We start from the raw sequence: 20,169 nt of genomic DNA, 5'->3' as shown, positions 1-20,169 counted from the left end.
AAAGGAGATGACTCTTGCAAGCGACTTGCAATTACAGAAGGCAAAAGAGAAAGACACAGGAAATATTTTCTCTCTCATAGTCAGGGAGAGAAAGCTGTTAACAAAGGACAGTCAAAAGGCAGATGCTTTTTATGTGTCTTTCCCTCTCTCTTCTTTCAAACAATTGCAGCTGCTATCGGTTAACCAGAAGGGGTACCATCTGAGTGTGGAGCATCAGACAAGAATAGGCAAATAAATAATTGGAGTGTCTTTTTCTAAAAATTTAATTCTACCAAAATTTGCAGCTCCAAGTGTTCTCAGGAATTCATAGATATTATTATAGACATTTTAGTCTTTATCCTTGAGATATCCTGTTAGCATAGTTCCTAAAACCCAGAAACAGAATGTGCATGTTTGTGCTATTATTATTACTATAGAATATTTTACATACAATAGTATGTAGTAATGTTAACAGTAATTAACGTTATACTGTTTTAATATTGATAGTATAGTATATACTATGGTATATAGTAATATAAGGGCATCACTGGTGGCTCATCTGGTAAAGAATCTATTTGCAATGCAGGAGACATGGGTTCGATCCCTGGGTTGGGAAGATCCCCTGGAGAAGGGAAAGGCTATCCACTCTAGTGTTCTGACTTGGAGAATTCCATGGACTTAATAGTCCATGTGGTTACAAAGAGTCAGACATGACTGAGTGGCTTTTGCTTTCACTTTCATAGTAATATAATAGTAATGTATACTTTTTTACATAAAAATTTATGGAAGAAAACATGTAACCTTCCTTACTAGACTAAATCAGTTCAGTTCAGTTCAGTCACTCAATCGTGTCCAACTCTTTGCGATCCCATGAACTGCAGCATGCCAGGCCTACCTGTCCATCACCAACTCCCAGAGTCCACCCAAACCCATGTCCATTGAGTCGGTGATGCCATCCAACCATCTCATCCTCTGTCACCTCCTTCTCCTGCCCTCAATCTTTCCCAGCATCAGGGTCTTTTCAAATGAGTCAGCTCTTCGCATCTGGCGGCCAAAGGATTGGAGTTTCAGCTTCAACATCAGTCCTTCCAATGAACACCCAGGACTGATCTCCTTTAGGATGGACTTGTTGGATCTAGACTGAATAGATTCACTTTAACTCTTACAGGGTTTTAGAAAACTAGATATTTGAAATTGATCACACCCAGAAATTATAATATATGCATATAATATAAACATGCCTAAAATACTTTGGCTACCTCATGCAAAGAGTTGACTCACTGGAAAAGACTCTGATGTTGGGAGGGATTGGGGGCAGGAGGAGAAGGGGAAGACAGAGAAAGATATGGCTGATGGCATCACCGACTCGATGGACATGAGTTTGAGTGAACTCCGGGAGTTGGTGATGGACAGGGAGGCCTGGCGTGCTGTGATTCATGGGGAAGAGTCGGACATGACTGAGCAACTGAACTGAACTGAACTGAAGATGCTTGTCATTATCAGTGAAAATGTGATACATTTACAAAAGAATATAGTCCTAAATCGACAAATTCAACATGCTAATTAGACAGCATGGGACAGTGAACAGAATATACAGCATGCATTCACTGATAAATAGGCATGTTGTTGGACCTCACAGGAAGTACAATCGAGGGAAGGTAAAAATGAGTTTTCTGATTTTTTAAAAAATTGTTTTCTGCTGTCTCTTTTCTCCATTCCCTTTTTTTAAAACTTCTGTTTATCAGATGCAAGTACTTCTTCTTTTGATTATCTAAGACTCTTTTTTTTTTTAATTTCCAAATTTAACCCTCACTGTTTAGTCAATTTGCTTGATTTTGACCTATAACTCTTCAGTTTTAATTCAGGCAGTTTTATATAGTTCAAGAGGTTTTTCTTCTCTGTTCCTTCATCAGGTTCTTATATTATGCATGCAGTATTTTTCTAATTCTCTCTTAGACTTTATCGTTTCTTCTCTGACATTATTTTCTTTCGTGTTCGATTTTTAACTCGGGTGTTTTCTGCTTCAAGTTTTCCTTAAGTGCCTGGAGATACCTGGTTGTTCATTCATATTCAGGATTTATAACAGCACCTTCTATCATTAACTTAAGGCCTGTTTGGATAAGTGATTAAAAAACCAAAGGGAGGAAAAGCAAGAGGAGGAGCAGCTAGAAAGTCTGAATTGAGTTGCTGTGAGTAGATGAAGCTCTTTGAAGGCAGGTTTCTTTCCAGGCTGAGCTGAGCAGGATGCAACTCTGAGTGGCCCAGAAGGAACAAGACTTAATTCTGGGGCATCATCTCCCACATTAACCATCCTAGTTCTCCCCAGCAAGTTTTTGTTTTCCATTTTTTAAAGGGAATAACCCACAAAATTTCTTCCTTCAAGGCATCTAGGTGTTTCTGTATTCTGTAGCAAGCATAAGTTGGAGTAGGAAATGGCATACCACTCCTGTATTTTTGCCTGGGAAATTCCATGGACAGAAAAGTCTGGCGGGCTACAGTCCATGGGGTTGCAAAGAGTCAGACATGGCTGAGCATGCATGCATGCATGCAGCAAGCATGGGTGGTCAGCAGTCCTGTGTATAAACCTCCTGTATATGTGCATTGGTGCCAGTCCATCTACAATTTTGCCCTCAGTTGTAATGTTTCCAAATTTCTGAAGATATTAATCTTTCATGTGCAGGAAAGATCAACTAGAACTGGACAGGAATTCTTTAAGAAATTCCCAAATTGTAAGTTGTTTCTTATTTTTCACAATATTCAGATATTTCTAAAGTAATAATAAATAATCGCAATAACAAAAGTGAAGATTTTTCTAGGCTAAGATCACACTAAAAGTTTCAGAGGTTTTCTACCACAAAGACTACATAATAATAAAGACACAGTTTGTTATTATTATATGCTGATATATTGTGACAAAATGATATGTTTCAATGATATTGAAGATTTTTTTTTCCTAATACAGACATTTGGTTATAGAAAAACATTATAAGAAAGGTGCTCCATACATCAGTGTTTCCTGCTCTTGGTTTTGACTTGCCAATAGTGGTGCTATGGACTCAATTACATTCTCTGAAAGTTCACGTGTTAAAGTCGTAACCCCCCTCCCCACCCCACTCCCTGGTACCATAGAATGTGACTGAACTTGGGCAGTAAATGTAATTCAATTACAAAGAGATCATGTTTTTAATTGTGCATTAGCAACATTAATTTATAAATGTAAGCCAGGACAAAAATAAAAGTTTCTCTGCTCCCCAAGTCAATCATCAGCTTCAAAGCCATGGTAAGGATTCCATGCAAAGACCAAGCACTGAATTCAGTGTTTTTTAATATACTGAAAGTCCTTTTTAATTCAAGAGATAACTTCTTTAGAGATTGTCTTCTTAGAAACTTTTGCAATAAAAACTATTTGTATCATTTCAAGAGAAATAAACTGGTCTATTCAATGATAGGCATTTTCCCACCCTGGCCTATCTTTTGAAACACAGCATAACCCAGAACCTCCAGAGATTTCAGCTATATGTGACTACTCAGGAAAGTATTAGTTTGTAATAGCAAAGAACATGCAGGGAACAGAGAGAGAAGGAAGGGAAGGAACAATTGGAAAGTGAGACTTGAATAGAGAAATAAAGTAGCATAGGCTGCTTGGAATGGGAATAGTGATCGCTGATGAAATCCTTGTGACCCGTAGCAAGCTCTGTCCAAGTCCAGATAGAGATCAAGTACCAAAGAGAGAGCTGGGATACAAAAGGGAAAAGGGAGGCAAAGGTGATGTTCTCAGATAAGGCCCATCTGAGACATCATCATATCATCCATGTGTTGAAGATGAGATAAGGAAAAGTACAGGGCAGTTCCAGGAACGTTTCTGCAAAGAACTAGCTGAGGCTGGGTTTCAGGGCTAGGCTTCTGAAAGCAAGAGATGAGGAGAATCTGAGTATACATGAGGTGCCGGCAGGGGGGAACCATAAAGGGAGCTTCACTGGTGAGGTGAGCTCTCTGGCTTCTTACCTGTCTGGCCTCTGAGATCCTTTAGGAGAGCAGGGCAGCCTCTACAGAGATGGGACCAAGACTGCAGGGGGCTTTGAGGAAATCCATGTACTATGCATTGAATTTTGCCAATTTCAGTACTGGATGTGAAAGAGTAAGACGAAGAAAGCATCTGAGGTCAGTCCCTGCTCTGCCACTAAATAATTATGGTATACTGGAAAAGTCACTTAGTCTTTCTGGGGTCTTAAGTAAGACCCATTAGGGGGTCAGTGTTCCAGAGGGTTTCTATAACCAAAAACAGCATAACAGTAATGACCCATGTGGGGACTGCATGGAGTATTTCCACATGAGCTTCCAGGGCTAAGAGTCTGCTTCTCCTTTGTGTTTTAGCTCCCTCATCTAAAAAAAATGGGTTGAAGAATAATACATGCCTTCTAGACTTGATATGATTTAACAATGTGAAGTCCTTAGAAAAGTCCCTGCTGTTAGCTATCTCTACCATTTCCTTTCGTTTCTCATTACCACCAGTCTAGCTCAAATCCTTATCATCTCTGTCGGATAACTTTAATGAGGCTTCCCAGGTGGCGCTAGTGGTAACGAATCCACCTACCAATGCAGGAGATGCAAGAGACAAGGGTTCAATCTCTGGGTCAGAAAGATCCCCTGGAGTAGGGAGTGGCAACCCACTCCAGTATTCTTGCCTGGGAAATTGCATGCAGACAGGAACATGGAGAGTTACAGCCTGCTGCTGCTGCTGCTGCTAAGTCACTTCAGTCGTGTCCGACTCTGTGTGACCCCATAGACGGAAGCCCACCAGGCTCCCCCGTCCCTGGGATTCTCCAGGCAAGAACACTGGAGTGGGTTGCCATTTCCTTCTCCAATGTGTGAAAGTGAAAAGTGAAAGTGAAGTCGCTCAGTCATGTCTTAGCGAGCCCATGGACTGCAGCCTACAAGGCTCCTCCATCCATGGGATTTTCTAGGCAAAAGTACCGGACTGGCTTGCCATTGCCTTCTCCGGAGTTACAGCCTATGGGGCTGCAAAGAGTCAGACATGACTGAGCACAATAACGATCTCCATACCATTTCCCCATTTGCAGTGACTCCAACAAGGACTCAACAACTAGAGTGGGACTTCTTAAAGACCAATCAAGGAGCCTCCTAAAATTCCATGCGTGGACCTATAACATTCAGGGAATTCTCTGAATGCACACAAAGAGTGTGTATTTCTGAGAAAAGCCCTTTAACTTTTATTAAACTTTCAAAATAATTTCAAAACAAGAGAAGTTACCGCAATGAGAAGCCTACACACTGCAACTAGAGAATAGCCCTGGCTTATTGCAACCAGCAATGAGGACCCAACACAACCAAAAGTAAATATAAAAAATTTTTAAGAAAATTATTTGACCTCTTTTTTCCCCCACCAAGTTTCTCCTCTTTTCTTTGCTCCTCTATGCTGGAAGAAAACTCTAGGAGTTATAGATATTCATGGTATAGACCCTTCCTCCCTTTTCTCTTGGGCCCTTTCTGACCTGGCTTTCACCTACATCAATGGACCAGGACTATTATTGTGAAGGTCACTGGTGACAGTTCTCTAATGGCCTCTCATCTCATTCAAAATAAAAGTCAAAGTTTTGCAATGACCTATAGTGTCCTCTGAGGCCTGGTTCCTCATAATCACTCTTTGTTTCTTCCATCTTCTCTTAACCATTCTGTCCACTTCTGCCAACCTGGCCTCCTCTCTGTTCCTCACTGTATTAGGATTGCTCCTCATGCCAGGGCTTTTGCACCTGGAATTCCCTCCTCTAGGATGCTCAAACTCAGAGAAGGCAATGGCAAGCCACTCTAGTACTCTTGCTTAGAAAATCGCATAGACAGAGGAGCCTGGTGGGCTGCAGTCCATGGGGTCACTACTAGTCGGACACGACTGAGCGACTTCACTTTCACTTTTCGCTTTCACACATTGGAGAAGGAAATGCCAACCCACTCCAGCGTTCTTGCCTGGAGAATCCCAGGGACGGCGGAGCCTAGTCGGCTGCCATCTATGGGGTCACACAGAGTCGGACACGACTGAAGCGACTTAGCAGCAGCAGCAGGATGCTCAAACTACCACATAATGGCACTCATCTCACATGCTAGCAAAATAATGCTGAAAATTCTCCAAGCCAGGCTTCAGCAATACGTGAACCGTGAACTTCCAGATGTTCAAGCCGGTTTTAGAAAAGGCAGAAGAACCAGAGAAATTGCCAACATCTGCTGGATCATCGAAAAAGCAAGAGAGTTCCAGAAAAACATCTATTTCTGCTTTATTGACTATGCCAAAGCCTTTGACTGTGTGGATCACAGCAAACTGTGAAAAAGTCTTAAAGAGATGGGGATACCAGACCACCTGACTTGCCTCTGGAGAAATCTGTATGCAGGTCAGGAAGCAACAGTTAGAACTGGACATGGAACAACAGACTAGTTCCAAATGGGTAAGGAGTATATCAAGGCTGTATATTGTCACCCTGCTTATTTGACTTATATGCAGAGTACATCATGAGGAACGCTGGGCTGGAAGAAGCACAAGCTAGAATCAAGATTGCCGGGAGAAATATCAATAACATCAGATATGCAAATGACACCACCCTTATGGCAGAAAGTGAAGAAGAATTAAAGAGCCTCTTGATGAAAGTGAAAGAGGAGAGTGAAAAAGTTGACTTGAAGCTCAACATTCAGAAAACTAAGATCATGGCATCTGGTCCCATCACTTCATGGGAAATAGATGGGGAAACAGTGGAAACAGTGACAGACTTTACTTTGGGGGGCTCCAAAATCACTGCAGATAGTGACTGCAGTCATGAAATTAAAAGACGCTTACTCTTTGGAAGGAAAGTTATGACCAACCTAGAGAGCATATTAAAAAGGAGAGACATTTCTTTGCCAACAAAGGTCTATCTCGTCAAGGATATGGTTTTTCTAGTAGTCATGTATGGATGTGAGAGTTGGACTGTGAAGAAAGCTGATCGCCGAAGAATTGATGCTTTTGAACTGTGGTGCTGGAGAAGACTCTTGAGAGTCCCTTGGATTGCAAGGAGATCCAAGTAGTCCATCCTAAACGAGATCAGTCCTGAGTGTACATTGGAAGGACTGATGTTGAACCTGAAACTCCAATACTTTGGCCACTTGATGCAAAGAACTGACTCATTGGAAAAGACCCTGATGCTGGGAAAGATTGAAGGGAGGAGGAGAAGGGGACGACAGAGGATGAGATGGTTGGATGGCATCACCGACTCAATGGACATGAGTTTGAGTGAACTCAGGGAGTTGGTGATGGACAGGGAGGCCTGGCGTGCTGTATCCATGGGGTCGCAAAGAGTCGGACACGACTGAGCGACTGAACTGAAGTGAACTGAGGATGATCTTCTCATAGAAACTCACGGCTGATTTCCTCACTTCTCTAAGGGTGCATCTCAAATTTACCTTTCTGTAAGAATTTCTCTGGGAATCTCAAGTGACATTTTAAACTTCTTCTTGAACACTTCATGTTCTGTTTCCCTGCATTACTTTTTTCTCCTCAGTATATATCATTTTCTAACATAGCATGTGTTTTACTTATCTATTTATCAGATCTTTTGCTTAATAGAATGTAAGCTACATGGGGGCAGGAATTTATGTCTGTTTTTTTCACTGTTAAATCATCAGAATCAAGAAGAGTGGTGGGTTTGCAGCAGATTCCTTAGATATAGTTGCTTAAGAAATCGATAAATGAATTTCATTTTACATAATAACAGCATTTAAATCTGTTAAGGGTGCTTTCTTCCTTGAACCATTTTCTTCCCTTGTTTTCCAGAATTACTCTATTCTTTTTCCTATTTTACTAGTGTTACCAAAAGGTATGTGTGGGTCCAGCTACTCCCCACTCAAAAGTCAATAAATACGCCAAGTTGAAGGGCAGGAAAGTTTGCTTTATTTCAGATGCTGGCAATTGGTGGGGGAGGGTGGCAGATATCTGTTCAAAGGCTGATTCCCCCACAATGACAAGCAGGGGGTGAGAGCTTTAATAGACAGATTGGGGGAGAGGTTCTACAAGAAGAAACAGCACAGGCATCTCTAAGTCATCTATGAATCGATCATCAGTGAGTGGTCTTACCAGCATCATCATGGCTGTTTTAGGTACAGCTAATATTCAGTCCATTCTAAAGGAGATCAATCCTGGGTATTCATTGGAAGGACTAATGCTAAAGCTGAAACTCCAATACTTTGGCCACCTCATGCGAAGAGCTGACTCACTGGAAAAGACTCTGATGCTGGGAGGGATTGGGGGCGGGAGGAGCCGGGGACGACAGAGAATGAGATGGCTGGATGGCATCACCGACTCAATGGACATGAGTTTGAGTGAACTCCAGGAGTTGGTGGTGGACAGGAAGGCCTGGCGTGCTGCGATTCATGGGGTCACAAAGAGTCAGACACGACTGAGCGAGTGAACTGAACTGAACTGAATATTCACTCCCAGGATCCATTTGTTCCCATTTCTTTGCAGCCAATTCTCGGAATGGTGGGAGCTCATGTCCTGGTATAGTCTGATCATCATGTAGTTAACTTCTCCACCTGGTGTTTGGGAATCTATAAGACAGCTCACAGGATATGACTCTATTATCCACAGCCCTCGAGAAAGGACTAAAGGTCCCTGACTATGCTTCATGACTACATTATTATTACTTAGTCTCCTTTGACTGTTTTCCTTTGTTTCCACATTTCTCACTTCTCTGATTCAACTTATTCTTTGACTATAGTTTTCCACAGACAAAAGACAGGCAGAGGACATGGTCTGTGTGTGATGGGGTGTAAGAACCATACGGTCTGTTTCACTAGCTTTTCTTTTTAGTCCTTTTTACTCCATTTATTCCTCAATAACCCAAACTATTAATGTTGGCAAGTCTCAGTGCTATGGTTCAATTGTTGTGTGTTCAGTCATGTCTGACTCTTTGTGACCCCATGAACTGTAGCCTGCCAGGCTCCTCTGTCTATGAAATTTTCCAGGCAAGAATACTGGAGCGGGTTGCCATTTCCTACTCCAGGGGATCTTCCTGACCCAGGGATCAAACCCGCATATCCCACAGCTCCTGCATTGGCAGGCAGATTCTTTACCACTGAGCCACCTAGGAAGCCCATGGGTTCATTTGTGTCCCCCCAAATCCATATGTTGCAGTCCTACTCACCAGAGCTTCAGAAAATGAACTTACTCAGAGATTGGTTTTTACAGAAGTAGCCAAATTAAAGTGAGCTCATTGGGAAGGATTCCGATCCCATATGACTGGTGTCCTCATAAAAAAAGGGAAATTTGAAGACACACAACACACAGGGAGAACCCCATGTGAAGATCAAGCCAGAGATTGAAGTATCAATTCCACAAGCAGAGATTGCCAGCAAACCACCAGAAGCCAGGAAAGAGGATTCAGTTCTCCGTCACTGTGCTTAGAAGGAACCAACCCCACTAACAGCTTGATACCTGACTTCTAAAGTCCGAAAACAATACACTTCTGCTGCTTGAGGCTCTCTGTATGTGGTGCTTTGTGATGCCAGCCTCATTGAATGAATACACTCAGGGGTTTCAGGTGTTGAGATTTCTTCTCCAGCCACATTCAGTCCCTTGGTGATCTCACTCTTTTGTGTCTTTAAATCCCCTCTACACACTGAAGGGAGAAGGCAATGGCAACCCACTCCAGTACTCTTGCCTGAAAACTCCCATGGACGGAGGAACCTGGTGGGCTGCAGTCCATGGGGTCGCTAAGGGTCGGACACGACTGAGCGACTTCACTTTCACTTTTCACTTTCATGCATTGGAGAAGGAAATGGCAATCCACTCCAGTGTTCTTGCCTGGAGAATCCCAGGGACGGGGGAGCCTGGTGGGCTGCAGTCCGTGGGGTCGCACAGAGTCGGACACGACTGAAGTGACTTAGCAGCAGCAGCAGCAGCACACACTGAAGACTCTCAGTAGTTTATCTCCAACCCAATGTCTCCTCAACTCCTCACAGTTATCCCCAACTCTCCACAATATCAGATTAACCCATCCAAAACAGACCTCATCTTCCCCAGGAACCCCCTTATCATCTCACTTAATGGAAACCTCATCCTTCAAGATGCTCAAGTCGTTTACCTTTAGAATCATTCTGGACTTTTCTCTTTCATATCTTCCATTCATCAACAAAAAGCTTGATTCTCCTTTTGAAGTGTATTCAGAACACTTCTCACCACCTGCGCTGCTGGTGCCCTGGCAGCCATATTGTCTCCCCCATGATTCATAGCGGCAGTCTCCTCGCGTGTCTCCGTCTTCCATCCTTAGCCGCCTCTCACCGTCTTCCCAGTACAGCAGTCAGATTGATCGGGACAACATGCATTTCAGAAAATACAAAAGTCTGCATTGTTTCTTCCCCTCACTCCTCAAGCCCTTAACAGTGGCCTGTGAGGCCTCACAAGTTCTGTGAGGTGCGCTTAATTGCTCAGTCTGTCCGACTTTTTTCGACCCCATGGACTGTACCCTCTCAGGCTCCTCTGTCCATGGGGATTCTCCAGGCAAGGGTACTGGCGTAGGTTGCCATTCTCTCCTCCAGGAAATCGTCCCAACTCAGGGATCAAACCCAGGTCTCCAACGTTGCAGGCAGATTCTTTACCGACTGAGCCACCAAGGAAGCATCGTAAGTTCTAGTCCTTGATAACATCTTTGACCTTGTCTCCTCCTCAGCCCTCGTCCAGCTCATACTGTTCGGGGCATCCTGCCTTCCTTGCTGTTCAGATGTGCCAGACTGTTCCCTCACTTGCTCTTGATCTTGCTTCTGCCTAGAACACTCATCTCCCAGATATCCTCTTGGTACATCACAGTCATTCAGCAAATGTCTCTTGAAGGAATAGGGAGTCAGTTGAGAAGATTCATATTAATGAGATAAAATCAAAACTCTTTAGGGAATTCCCTGGCAGCCCAGTGTTTAGGACACCACATTTTCACTGCCAAGGGCCTGGGTTTGATCCCTGGTCAGGGAACTAAGATCCCACATGCTGTGTGGCATGGCCTGGAAAAATACATAAATAAAATAAAACTCTAGATGCACATTCAAATTGCACTTCAGTGATGACCAACTTTGATCTTTATAAGCTTCTTGTGTGCAAATAGCATCTAGAAGTTTTCTGTTTTCACTGCAGTGAGCGATTTGCATAGAAAAGTCACTTAACAAAGACCTATAATTTGTGAAATCAGATATGAAGGAAAGGAAAGGTACAGTTAGTCCAATTCATTTCAATTTGTATAAACTATTTTCCAATTACTAGTAATTCTAGACGAGTGTCTCTCCTCATGTAGCCATTTGTTCTAATTGTAGCAAATGAAACTGAGCAAGGTTTTGCCTGTAATGATGATGATTCTTCATTAATAGGGGCTACCTGATTCTACCTAACCTGATTTTCCTTGTCATTTCTTTAAGCCTTTTTGGTGAGAATTTAAGATGTGTAGTCTGGGATTTTAAAAAAACCCCTACATGCACCTATTCTTTTTTTTATCATTTTTTGGGGGGCTTTTATAGTTATTGTTGTTGTCTCTGTTTAGTAGCTCAGTCATGTCTGACTCTTTGCAACCCCATGGACTGTAACCTACCAGCTTCCCTGTCCGTGGAATTCTCCAGGCAAGAATACTGGAGTGGACTGCCATGCCCTCCTCCAGGGAGGGGGAGTTATAGGTTTAGAGTTTGTAGAGTTATAGAGGAGGGATTTATAGTTATAGAACCTTGGTTTTTCACTGAGCACATGATCTTCCAGAAAAAAGGAAAGTTCCCAGCCTCTTTTGCAAATGACTGTGACTATAACACTATGTTCTACTCAAGGGAATATTAATGTAAGATATCAGGTAAGAGAGAATCAGTATGCACTCTTTTTTCCCTTTCCTTCTATGCTTCATCCTCCATCCTGCTGCCTTAAATGCAAGTGTGATGGGGGAACCCTAGCTCAATTTTAGATAATGAGAAAAAGGGCCATGTCCTTGAAAATGAGGGGTGAGCTAGAAGGGGTTTAGATTACTGAGGGACTCATGGAGCAGAACCATCATGCTAACCCTTGACATTTTACTTCTGACCTTGTATTAGAAAGAAATTTCTCTATTACTTAAGTCACAGTTATTTTAGAACACAACAAAAGTCAAATATAATTCTACCCTAAACATAACAACAACTATTTAGTTCCTGGAACTTTGGAGCTACAACAAATTACTTCAAAGAATCAAAACAATAGAAAGAATCAAAACAACAGAAAGTGCCTGCAATGATAATCAAAGGTCTTTATTTTCTATATTTAATTTCTTACAATCATTTTGGAAAAATAGTTGTTTCTCCAAATGTACTTTCACTGAGAAAGCTGATATGACCTAAGCATTATCTGAGAGACAATGGAAAAAATATTTATCACTGTAAAACAAGTGTTCTGTTCAGTTTACACGTTACACATACTTAACACAAGCATAAAGGAAAAGTTCAGTGTCAGAAATAGAGGCCATTCTCCTTAACTGAAACATTCAATCAGAAGAGTATTTGGCAATTAGAGATTCAAATTTGAAAGATTTAAACATCTCACTCAAAATAAATGCTGCCTAAGAATACAGAAACACATAACATTTTTTGAAAATCTTTTTTTAAAAGAATTTTTTTTATCTTTGCTTTTGCTATTCTCTTAGACACTCTGAAGTTTATTTAACACAGCATTCTATCTGCTCAACATTCAAATTTAGATGTGCTGATTATCTCCTCCACTCTTCTGAATAGTTAAGTATGTCCTATAAATAAACACATCAATTTTGCTAGATTACTATCCTTCCAAAAAGCCTCATACAATTGAAATTAACCTAGTATTTACTTATCATTAAATATATTTTTATTAGAAAGGATACACAGCACATGAAATCACAGAATTCTCATGAGTTAAAGACAAATTTCAGAACTCACAAATAATATTTACAATGTAAACATCACAGTTATTACATCAGAGTAAAATAAATCACAACATTCACAACACAATGCATTTTATTTGGTTTTGATATTGAAGTAGTTTTCTTGAATTACTTATGAAGAACTCAAAATAAAATTACTTCACTTATTGTTTTCCTTCAAGAATTCTGAAAAAGAAAGAATTAGTGTTTTAAGCATAAAATCATTTTTATTCACACCCTCTGACTTTCATTTACTGATCCACTCATTTAATAAATATTTTTCTTTATACTTGATTAGCAGCTTTTGAGAGGGGATCACATTTTGGAATATCAAGAGAGACTCTTCCAAAGAACTAACTTATTGTTGGGAAGGGAGCCAGAATGTGAAGGGGTTCTTTAATTAGTCATACATAATTACTTATTTGTAATTTTCACAACTGACTGACCAGCAAAACTTCCGGTTAAAAGAATTTGTCCAATATCACCCATTCAAAATAGCAAAAAATGGAGGATGGAATCTCATAAAGGGACAGAGTAATGAATCCTCTGTTATATTGTAGTGCCTATTGTATTTCTTAATTTAATGGAAAAGTCTGATTTGATAAACTCCTTTGAGAATCTGTATGTTGCTCTCTTTTTTGAGCATTCAAGGAGTTTGTTTCTCTGAAATGTCTGTGCACAATGAGGAAAGGGCTCCTGCAGCACTCTTGACCACATCTCTCTCTTATAGGGATCTTTCATGGTACAGAAGCAGAGTTGAGCAGATGTTACAGAAACCAAAAGTTTGTCCCCAGAGTCCTTTAGAGAAAAATTGTGACAACTTGATATAGTGATGCTACAAAATTTCTTTAAAGACTTGCCAAGCATTATAAAAATATTTTATGAGCTACTATAAACATTAATGTAACTCAGGAAAGAAATATGCCTTGAGTCCATGTTCACACAAAAACAATTTTGAGAACAATCTTGTCAACTTATCAAAGAAAAAAAAATCTATTTGTGTTTTTTCTACTCCAAAAATGTTTTACAGTGGATAGTATTAGAGTCGTAGTATCTACACTCACCTTATAGATAAAATAAACTAAATTTGACTTTTACTCCATGAAGTTTATTATGCTTCAAGAACTACAATATCTGCTGTTCACCTGAAGCTCTCACAACTTTGTTAATTGGCTATACCCCAATGCAAAATAAAAAGTTAAAAAAAAAAAGAAACACAATGAGACCCAGGGTGTCTTGGTGATTTCACAGTAACAAACCACACTGTAATTTGGTAGTATTTCCTTATACTTAAATGAGATGCTTACAGTCAATTGTGAGACTGGAGTTTGATAAAAGCAACATGGCTTTACTATCAAAGAGAAAGCCAGTTTTTCTCTGTAGTGTGATTCCGTCTCTTTTTTCAATATTTCTTCAAAATGACAGAAATGAGTCTGAGCAAAGTAGGAGGTACTGAACTGTTTACTCGTGAGCTGTCTCTTTCACGCTATCAGAACACTGCATGAATTGTTTCAGGCTCTACTAAGCTGTGATCCACTTAGGTAGAAGCATCCTTCTTAGATAAGGTCTCACTGGGAGAACATTACGCTGTTTTTTACCAAGTCAGTCCAATCTACTTAAATACTGAGATGATTGCTACTAGCATAGAAGAACACACAGATATACTCACCACTGGGAAGTTGTCAGCAGCTTTGCTCCAGAGAGCTTTCTCATCATTTTTCTAACTCCTCAAGAAAGTCAGGAGACTCTCCTTCACTGCTGCAGACCAGAAAGAGAGAACAGTGCTTGTGAAGGCTCTTGGATGAGAAAGCTTCTAAAGAAAAGGTGATGCATGGCCTAGACTGTACAGGGCACTCAGTTAAGTGCTCTGGGGGCTAAACACCTGTTTCAGGTGAGTCATTACCTATGACTGGCTCTTCAGTCTTAAATTGTCTAAAAGCTTTCTTAAAGAATTATAATCTGGTGGGCAAAGAGATCCATCTTGCTTGATCTCACCCAAACAGAATTGTCTCGCGTACTCCCCATCCAAACAAAAATAACTGGAATAAAAGAAAGGATCGCATTTCCTATATATTGTGTTCCAATATTTGCATGCCATGGAAAGACATAGGTTTTACTGAATCCGAGAAGACAAAATAATTCATGGTTTAATTTTGTAAAATACAGATAATTTAATTTGCAGGTAAAAAGAGAATTCCATGTGGTAACAAATAGCTAGCTGACTGTCCTTCACATGTTTTAAAAAGCAGCACTTTTGATAAAACCTGTTCCTAGACCCAGACTATATGTCTCTACAGTCATCATTTTTAACCCTGGAGGCACATTAGCATCAACTGGGGAGCTCAAAAAATACCAGTGTCCACAGCCACATGCCTAGGGACACTAATTTCCTGGCAATTGGTTTTGGGTTATGGTCAGACATCAGTACTTTTTATATTCTCCAGGGTAATCTAATGTTAGCTAAGGTTTAGAATTACTGCTTCAAAGGTAGAAAGGGAGATATGTCTCCATATGCAACTACTATTTTGAAAGTTAGTTATAACTTCTCATGTTAGCAAGTTCTCATTTCTTTACCTTCGCTTTCCATTTAGAATTGAGTTCAAGTATTTCTTCACAGCCATTTGTTTTCGAAGGCGTGTGTAATTGTCAGTGAAGACAGCATCTGAGTGGCGTTTAATTGGTCCCTGGTCTTCTGAGATGCTATTGCTAAGAAACATGAGGATAAGGAAGTCAAATAATAATTTCTTGGAGTCAGATTAAAAAGGAATTCCACACCCAACTCATTTTCTATCACCAAAAAACTGAAATAAAAAAGCATCTAAGTCTAAGGATGGGGGAGCATGGAATAATCCAATGTACTTTGACCTTTACTATGGTGCCTTTAGACATTCTGTCCTAACTGAGCGAATAATTTATAAAAAAGAAAAAAAAAAAGAGGGACTAATTGAAATTGTGTTCTTCCATTGGAAGAAAGTTCTTTAAAAGTAAACACTTCTTAAAAATGTGAATGAATGCTTCTTCATGAAGAGATGCCAATTTAAGTAATGCCATATAAAATTCAGTTATGAACCACTTAAAGACAAAATCTTCCAATGCTTAGTTTGAGCAGGAAGTAAAATACAAAAGGTATGGTTAGCCTTAAAATTTGCTTCAGCTTAGTATATGTCTTATTTTGTTTTTACTGTGTTTAGTTTAGTTTGTTTGCCAATTTATAAATGATTATTATTTAAGAAAAATAAGTGTGTCTGGAGCCTATGAATATGATATTACTAGGAAATCTTATTTTCTTAATCTATGGGTCTAGTATATTTTATTGAAGTATATAAATTATTTTATAATGAAATTAAACATTATCAAGAATTATCAGTTTTGAATAAAATAAATTTCTTACAGTGAAAATATAATTATCCAATTTAATAACCATAACATGTTTTTTAATAGTAATAAATTCTCTTTACCTAACTCGTTTTCCAATAAGGGACTCAAGGTATTTTTTGGCAGAAAGTTGACCCAAGAGTCTACTATAGTCACTGGTAAAAACTCCATCAGCATGTCTGACATTTCTGAAACAAGGAAAAAAGGAGAGTCATTATTTTGTAGTTTGCTAAAAGATTATTTTGGCTCATTAAATAAAAAAGAAACATCAACTTATTTGATAGCTTCTCATTCAAACTGAAGTCCAAAATGAAGTTTTTAAACAACTGAATAAATAATATATTCTAATGACTTATTTCCAGCCCCAAATTTTGAAAAATTGAAGAAATTAGCTTTTTTTTTTTTTTTACAATATTACATTGGTTGGTTTTGCCATACATTGACATGAATTTTCCCAGAAATTAGCTTTTTAAGGAGCATATCTCAATATTAATGCTCCCTGGTAGAATCTGTAAAACTAATTCTTTTCTAAGAAATATTGGTGAGAAGATATATTTATTTTCTATTTATTCATGGTGATTTATTTCTTCTACTCTGAATAAAGATATATGCAAGGGGAAATTATTTTGATTTTAGCAAACCTTATTATCCCTTTTGCTATTTATTCTGCCAAAAGGTTGTAAACAAATTCTCTTAAGATAGACAGACTCTAAAAGTCTATCAACCAAATTTTCCATCCAAATGAAAAATACTCCATGCTTTGCCTTCTGGATAGAGTTATTCTGTCTATACTGGAATGTTGCTCTGGACAATATTCTATGAAATGAATAGCTTTTATTATTAGACACCCTTTCTTTACATAGAAGTGAAACTCTAACCTTAGAACTTTTTCCCTCATGGAATCTCAAATGCTGTAGTTTTACTACAGTTTGCATAATTTCTGATATTAAAAATTTATTCAACAGAATATAGGTGGATGACTTGCTTAGCTTGGCCTGTTACAATCTCTCCAAGTAAAAATCATGCAAGCGTCAAGAGTTTCAATAAATCAGGCTGAATGAAGCCACGACACATGGAAACTCATAGTGCAATGCTATGAGGATAGCTTCATGGCAACACAAAAATAAAATGTTTAGATTTCAAAAAAGTATTTGCTAAAATAAAACTCAATAAAAATGAACTCACCTGGATACATCATAATAAGGTGTGTCATTTTCAGGTAGTGCATCTTGTAAAACGTCAGTGTCTGCTTTTAACGAAACTTGATCAGGTTCACTTGCTCCTTCAAATGGCATTCTGTCCCCCATCCTGGTAGGAAAAGATACAGTAAAGTAAAATACATTCCTTTTTCAGAAGCTGGTGCTTATGGTTTTACAGTCATTTGAGATAAGATACTCAAAATCTTAGGAAGTATCACCCACTCATAATATATGGATGGCAAAATTGAATTAATGACTTCTATAGTTGGACAGGGAGGCCTGGCGTGCTGTGATTCATGGGGTCGCAGAGAGTCGGACACAACTGAGCGACTGAACTGAACTGAACTGATAGTTTATGAAAGTGCAAACAGTAAAATTCTCATTTATCCCATAAAACAGATGCCATACAACGTTTACAAGCTGTGTGTAACAGAAGTTAGAACTACTTAGCTCAGTCTTTCAGAACATTAAGCAAAGTACACTTCCTTGGCAATAAGTAGCTTCACTTTGCAAAGTACACAGGTAGAAAGATCTTACACAAAATAGAAACTTTGGAAATTTTTTTATATTCAATATGAAAATTGCAAGCAATTGACATATTTCATGATGGCCAGTATCATGTGTCTCAACATTTCTCAAGATCTGAGTATTAACTATTTTTCTTTCTCTGAGTCCATAAATTTTATTTCAAAGACTCTGGTGTGGTGCATTTCTATGTATTGACCAAGTCCGAAGACTCTCTCTGTCTCTGAATAATCATTCAAACTCAGTGAATTTTGTTTTCAATTCCATGTAGTAGCACAGTTTTAATAAAGGATATACAGTGCTTCACTGGAAGGCCAAGAATTGTCCTGCCTATACAAGGACTATGTCGGCACATGCACATTTTGAACACCGCACACTGTTAAAATTATATGTGTGCATGTTTTCACTGTTACCCTATTAAGAACTGTGTTGGCTTCTGGGCACTTATGTATCTTTGGGTAAGGCAGTTCTTGGTAGTCAGGAGCAAGCAGCCCTCTTTCAGAGTGAAGTTTAGCATTAATGTAAGCTTCAGCATTCTTGAGATTATTCATCTCTTTTGATATAACTGTTCAGATAGACTAGATCTATCTAATTATCAAAGCAACATACAATCTGGCTTTAAGCAAATTTCATAGAAAACCACTAACAGCTAAGAGATTATTCATTCTATTGAGCAAATGCCTACCTTGAACAAAGAACTGGAAATGAGAAAATAAGCAAAGACATGTAAACTGGAAAGAAAAATAAAGCTAATGTAGTTCCTTTTACTCTTTCCTTCTTTAGCATAAATTTATTTCAAAGAAAGCTTTAAAGGTGAGTTGTATTATGAATTTGAAATATGAAATGCAATGTAGAGAGCAGTAAAACTAAGGATTTATGGTAAAAACTAAGTACCTTAAAATTCACTCTTTGGGGAAAGGTAACTCAGTAGATTATATCACAATTTTTAATATTGACAAATTGATTCTGCCTAGATAGTCTGTCCAGCATGATTTTATACATATTCCACTAATCTACTGCTCATGGTTATTTGCTGCTTGCTCTTGAAAAATGAATTCAAATGAAGTGGGCAACTAGACACCTATTTTTCTATCAGAAACTGAACTGAAGTGAGGTGACAATGGAGAACAGCTAATTACTCAACTGAAACTGGTTTGAATGAAAGGAAATCCAAGACCTCTTTCTGCCTTGCTTGGAAATGTGATCCCTCTTATGCATAAAACTAGTCATCGGCACTGTCTCTCTGGCCCTGAGAGTGAATTCCAAAACTCAGAACAATCATGTTGCCCTGAAGTTGAAAAAACTTGCTTAACAAGTCAACCAACAGATATGAATAACTAATACATAGTTTACAAAATTGAGCTGTCTGAAATAACATATCAGAAATTCCCATTTACGTGGAGGAAGAATGTTCAACTGTTTGAATTGAGAAAGAGCCTACCTCAGAGTTGAAGGTGCTCCAAAAAGGGGCCACGCCAAGGTCTGGGAGAAGAGCACACTGAACAGCATCAGGAACACAAAAAGCTGGGGCTTACTTCTTGTTTCCATCGCAGGACCTGGAAGGGGAGACAATCACAGCTGTAAGTTTTTCCAACCACAGCTGTGCCTGAAAGGTAACTCTGTGTCTAGCAGTAATTCCTGAGGACTCCTGAAGGGTTTAGAAAAAGCGATTTACATCTTATAGAAAAGCATTAAGCTGCGGTATGATTACTTTTTAAATCAAGAAGGTTTGGGGGTGTGTGAACAGTGCTTGAATAAAGATTGGGATCCTTTCAACTTCTGCCTATCTCTCACTAGGCACAAGATTGAATGCAATACTTTCATAGTACTGGAAGCAACCATAAGGGCAATTTTCTTATAACAGAGTTGTAACATCCATGCTTAGTATATTTTCTAACTATGAAGCAGCTTCAAGAAACTGACATTTCTTCTTCTACTTTAAGTTTTTATTACCTGAGTAATAGAAAAGTGGAGTGTCATCTATATAATAATTTGTGTATACTAATACATAGATACAGATCAGTAAAATTATTTTGTATATAAATTTTTCCTCTTTTAATTATAGATTTTACTGGGAGTTTAATCTCCTTAAGGAGTTTGGGTCTGAACAAACTAATTCGATTAATAGTGTAAATTAATACCAAAAAATCACTGAGGCTTGT

The 20,169-nt window shown here is 39.0% G+C and overlaps 1 protein-coding gene across 1 annotated transcript; it reads right to left on the bottom strand.

Annotated features, from left to right (window-relative positions):
* Positions 1-14,620: 14,620 nt before the first annotated feature.
* Positions 14,621-19,555, bottom strand: VIP (vasoactive intestinal peptide). Its single transcript, XM_055433704.2, has 5 exons — positions 19,449-19,555; positions 17,469-17,591; positions 16,367-16,471; positions 15,483-15,614; positions 14,621-14,666 (listed from the first exon to the last, which is right to left on the bottom strand). The coding sequence occupies exons 1-5, from the start codon at positions 19,553-19,555 to the stop codon at positions 14,621-14,623; spliced, it is 513 nt and encodes a 170-aa protein (XP_055289679.2).
* Between the last annotated feature and the right edge of the window lie 614 nt (positions 19,556-20,169).

This window comes from Moschus berezovskii, chromosome 10, assembly GCF_049115385.1.
Source record: "Moschus berezovskii isolate FMDL1 chromosome 10, NW_MosBer_1.0, whole genome shotgun sequence".
Classification (NCBI taxonomy): domain Eukaryota; kingdom Metazoa; phylum Chordata; class Mammalia; order Artiodactyla; family Moschidae; genus Moschus; species Moschus berezovskii.
Note: the sequence above shows the minus strand (reverse complement) of the source record. Positions and strands in the feature narration are given on the sequence as shown.

Excerpts from the sequence above, each read along its gene's own strand:
- VIP (XM_055433704.2), bottom strand. The coding sequence starts at position 19,555 with ATGGAAACAAGAAGTAAGCCCCAGCTTTTTGTGTTCCTGATGCTGTTC. Across the intron at positions 17,592-19,448 it reads GGAGCACCTTCAACTCTGAG|GATGGGGGACAGAATGCCAT; the intron begins GTAGGCTCTTTC and ends TTTTCCTACCAG. Across the intron at positions 15,615-16,366 it reads CTTATTGGAAAACGAGTTAG|CAATAGCATCTCAGAAGACC; the intron begins GTAAAGAGAATT and ends CATGTTTCTTAG.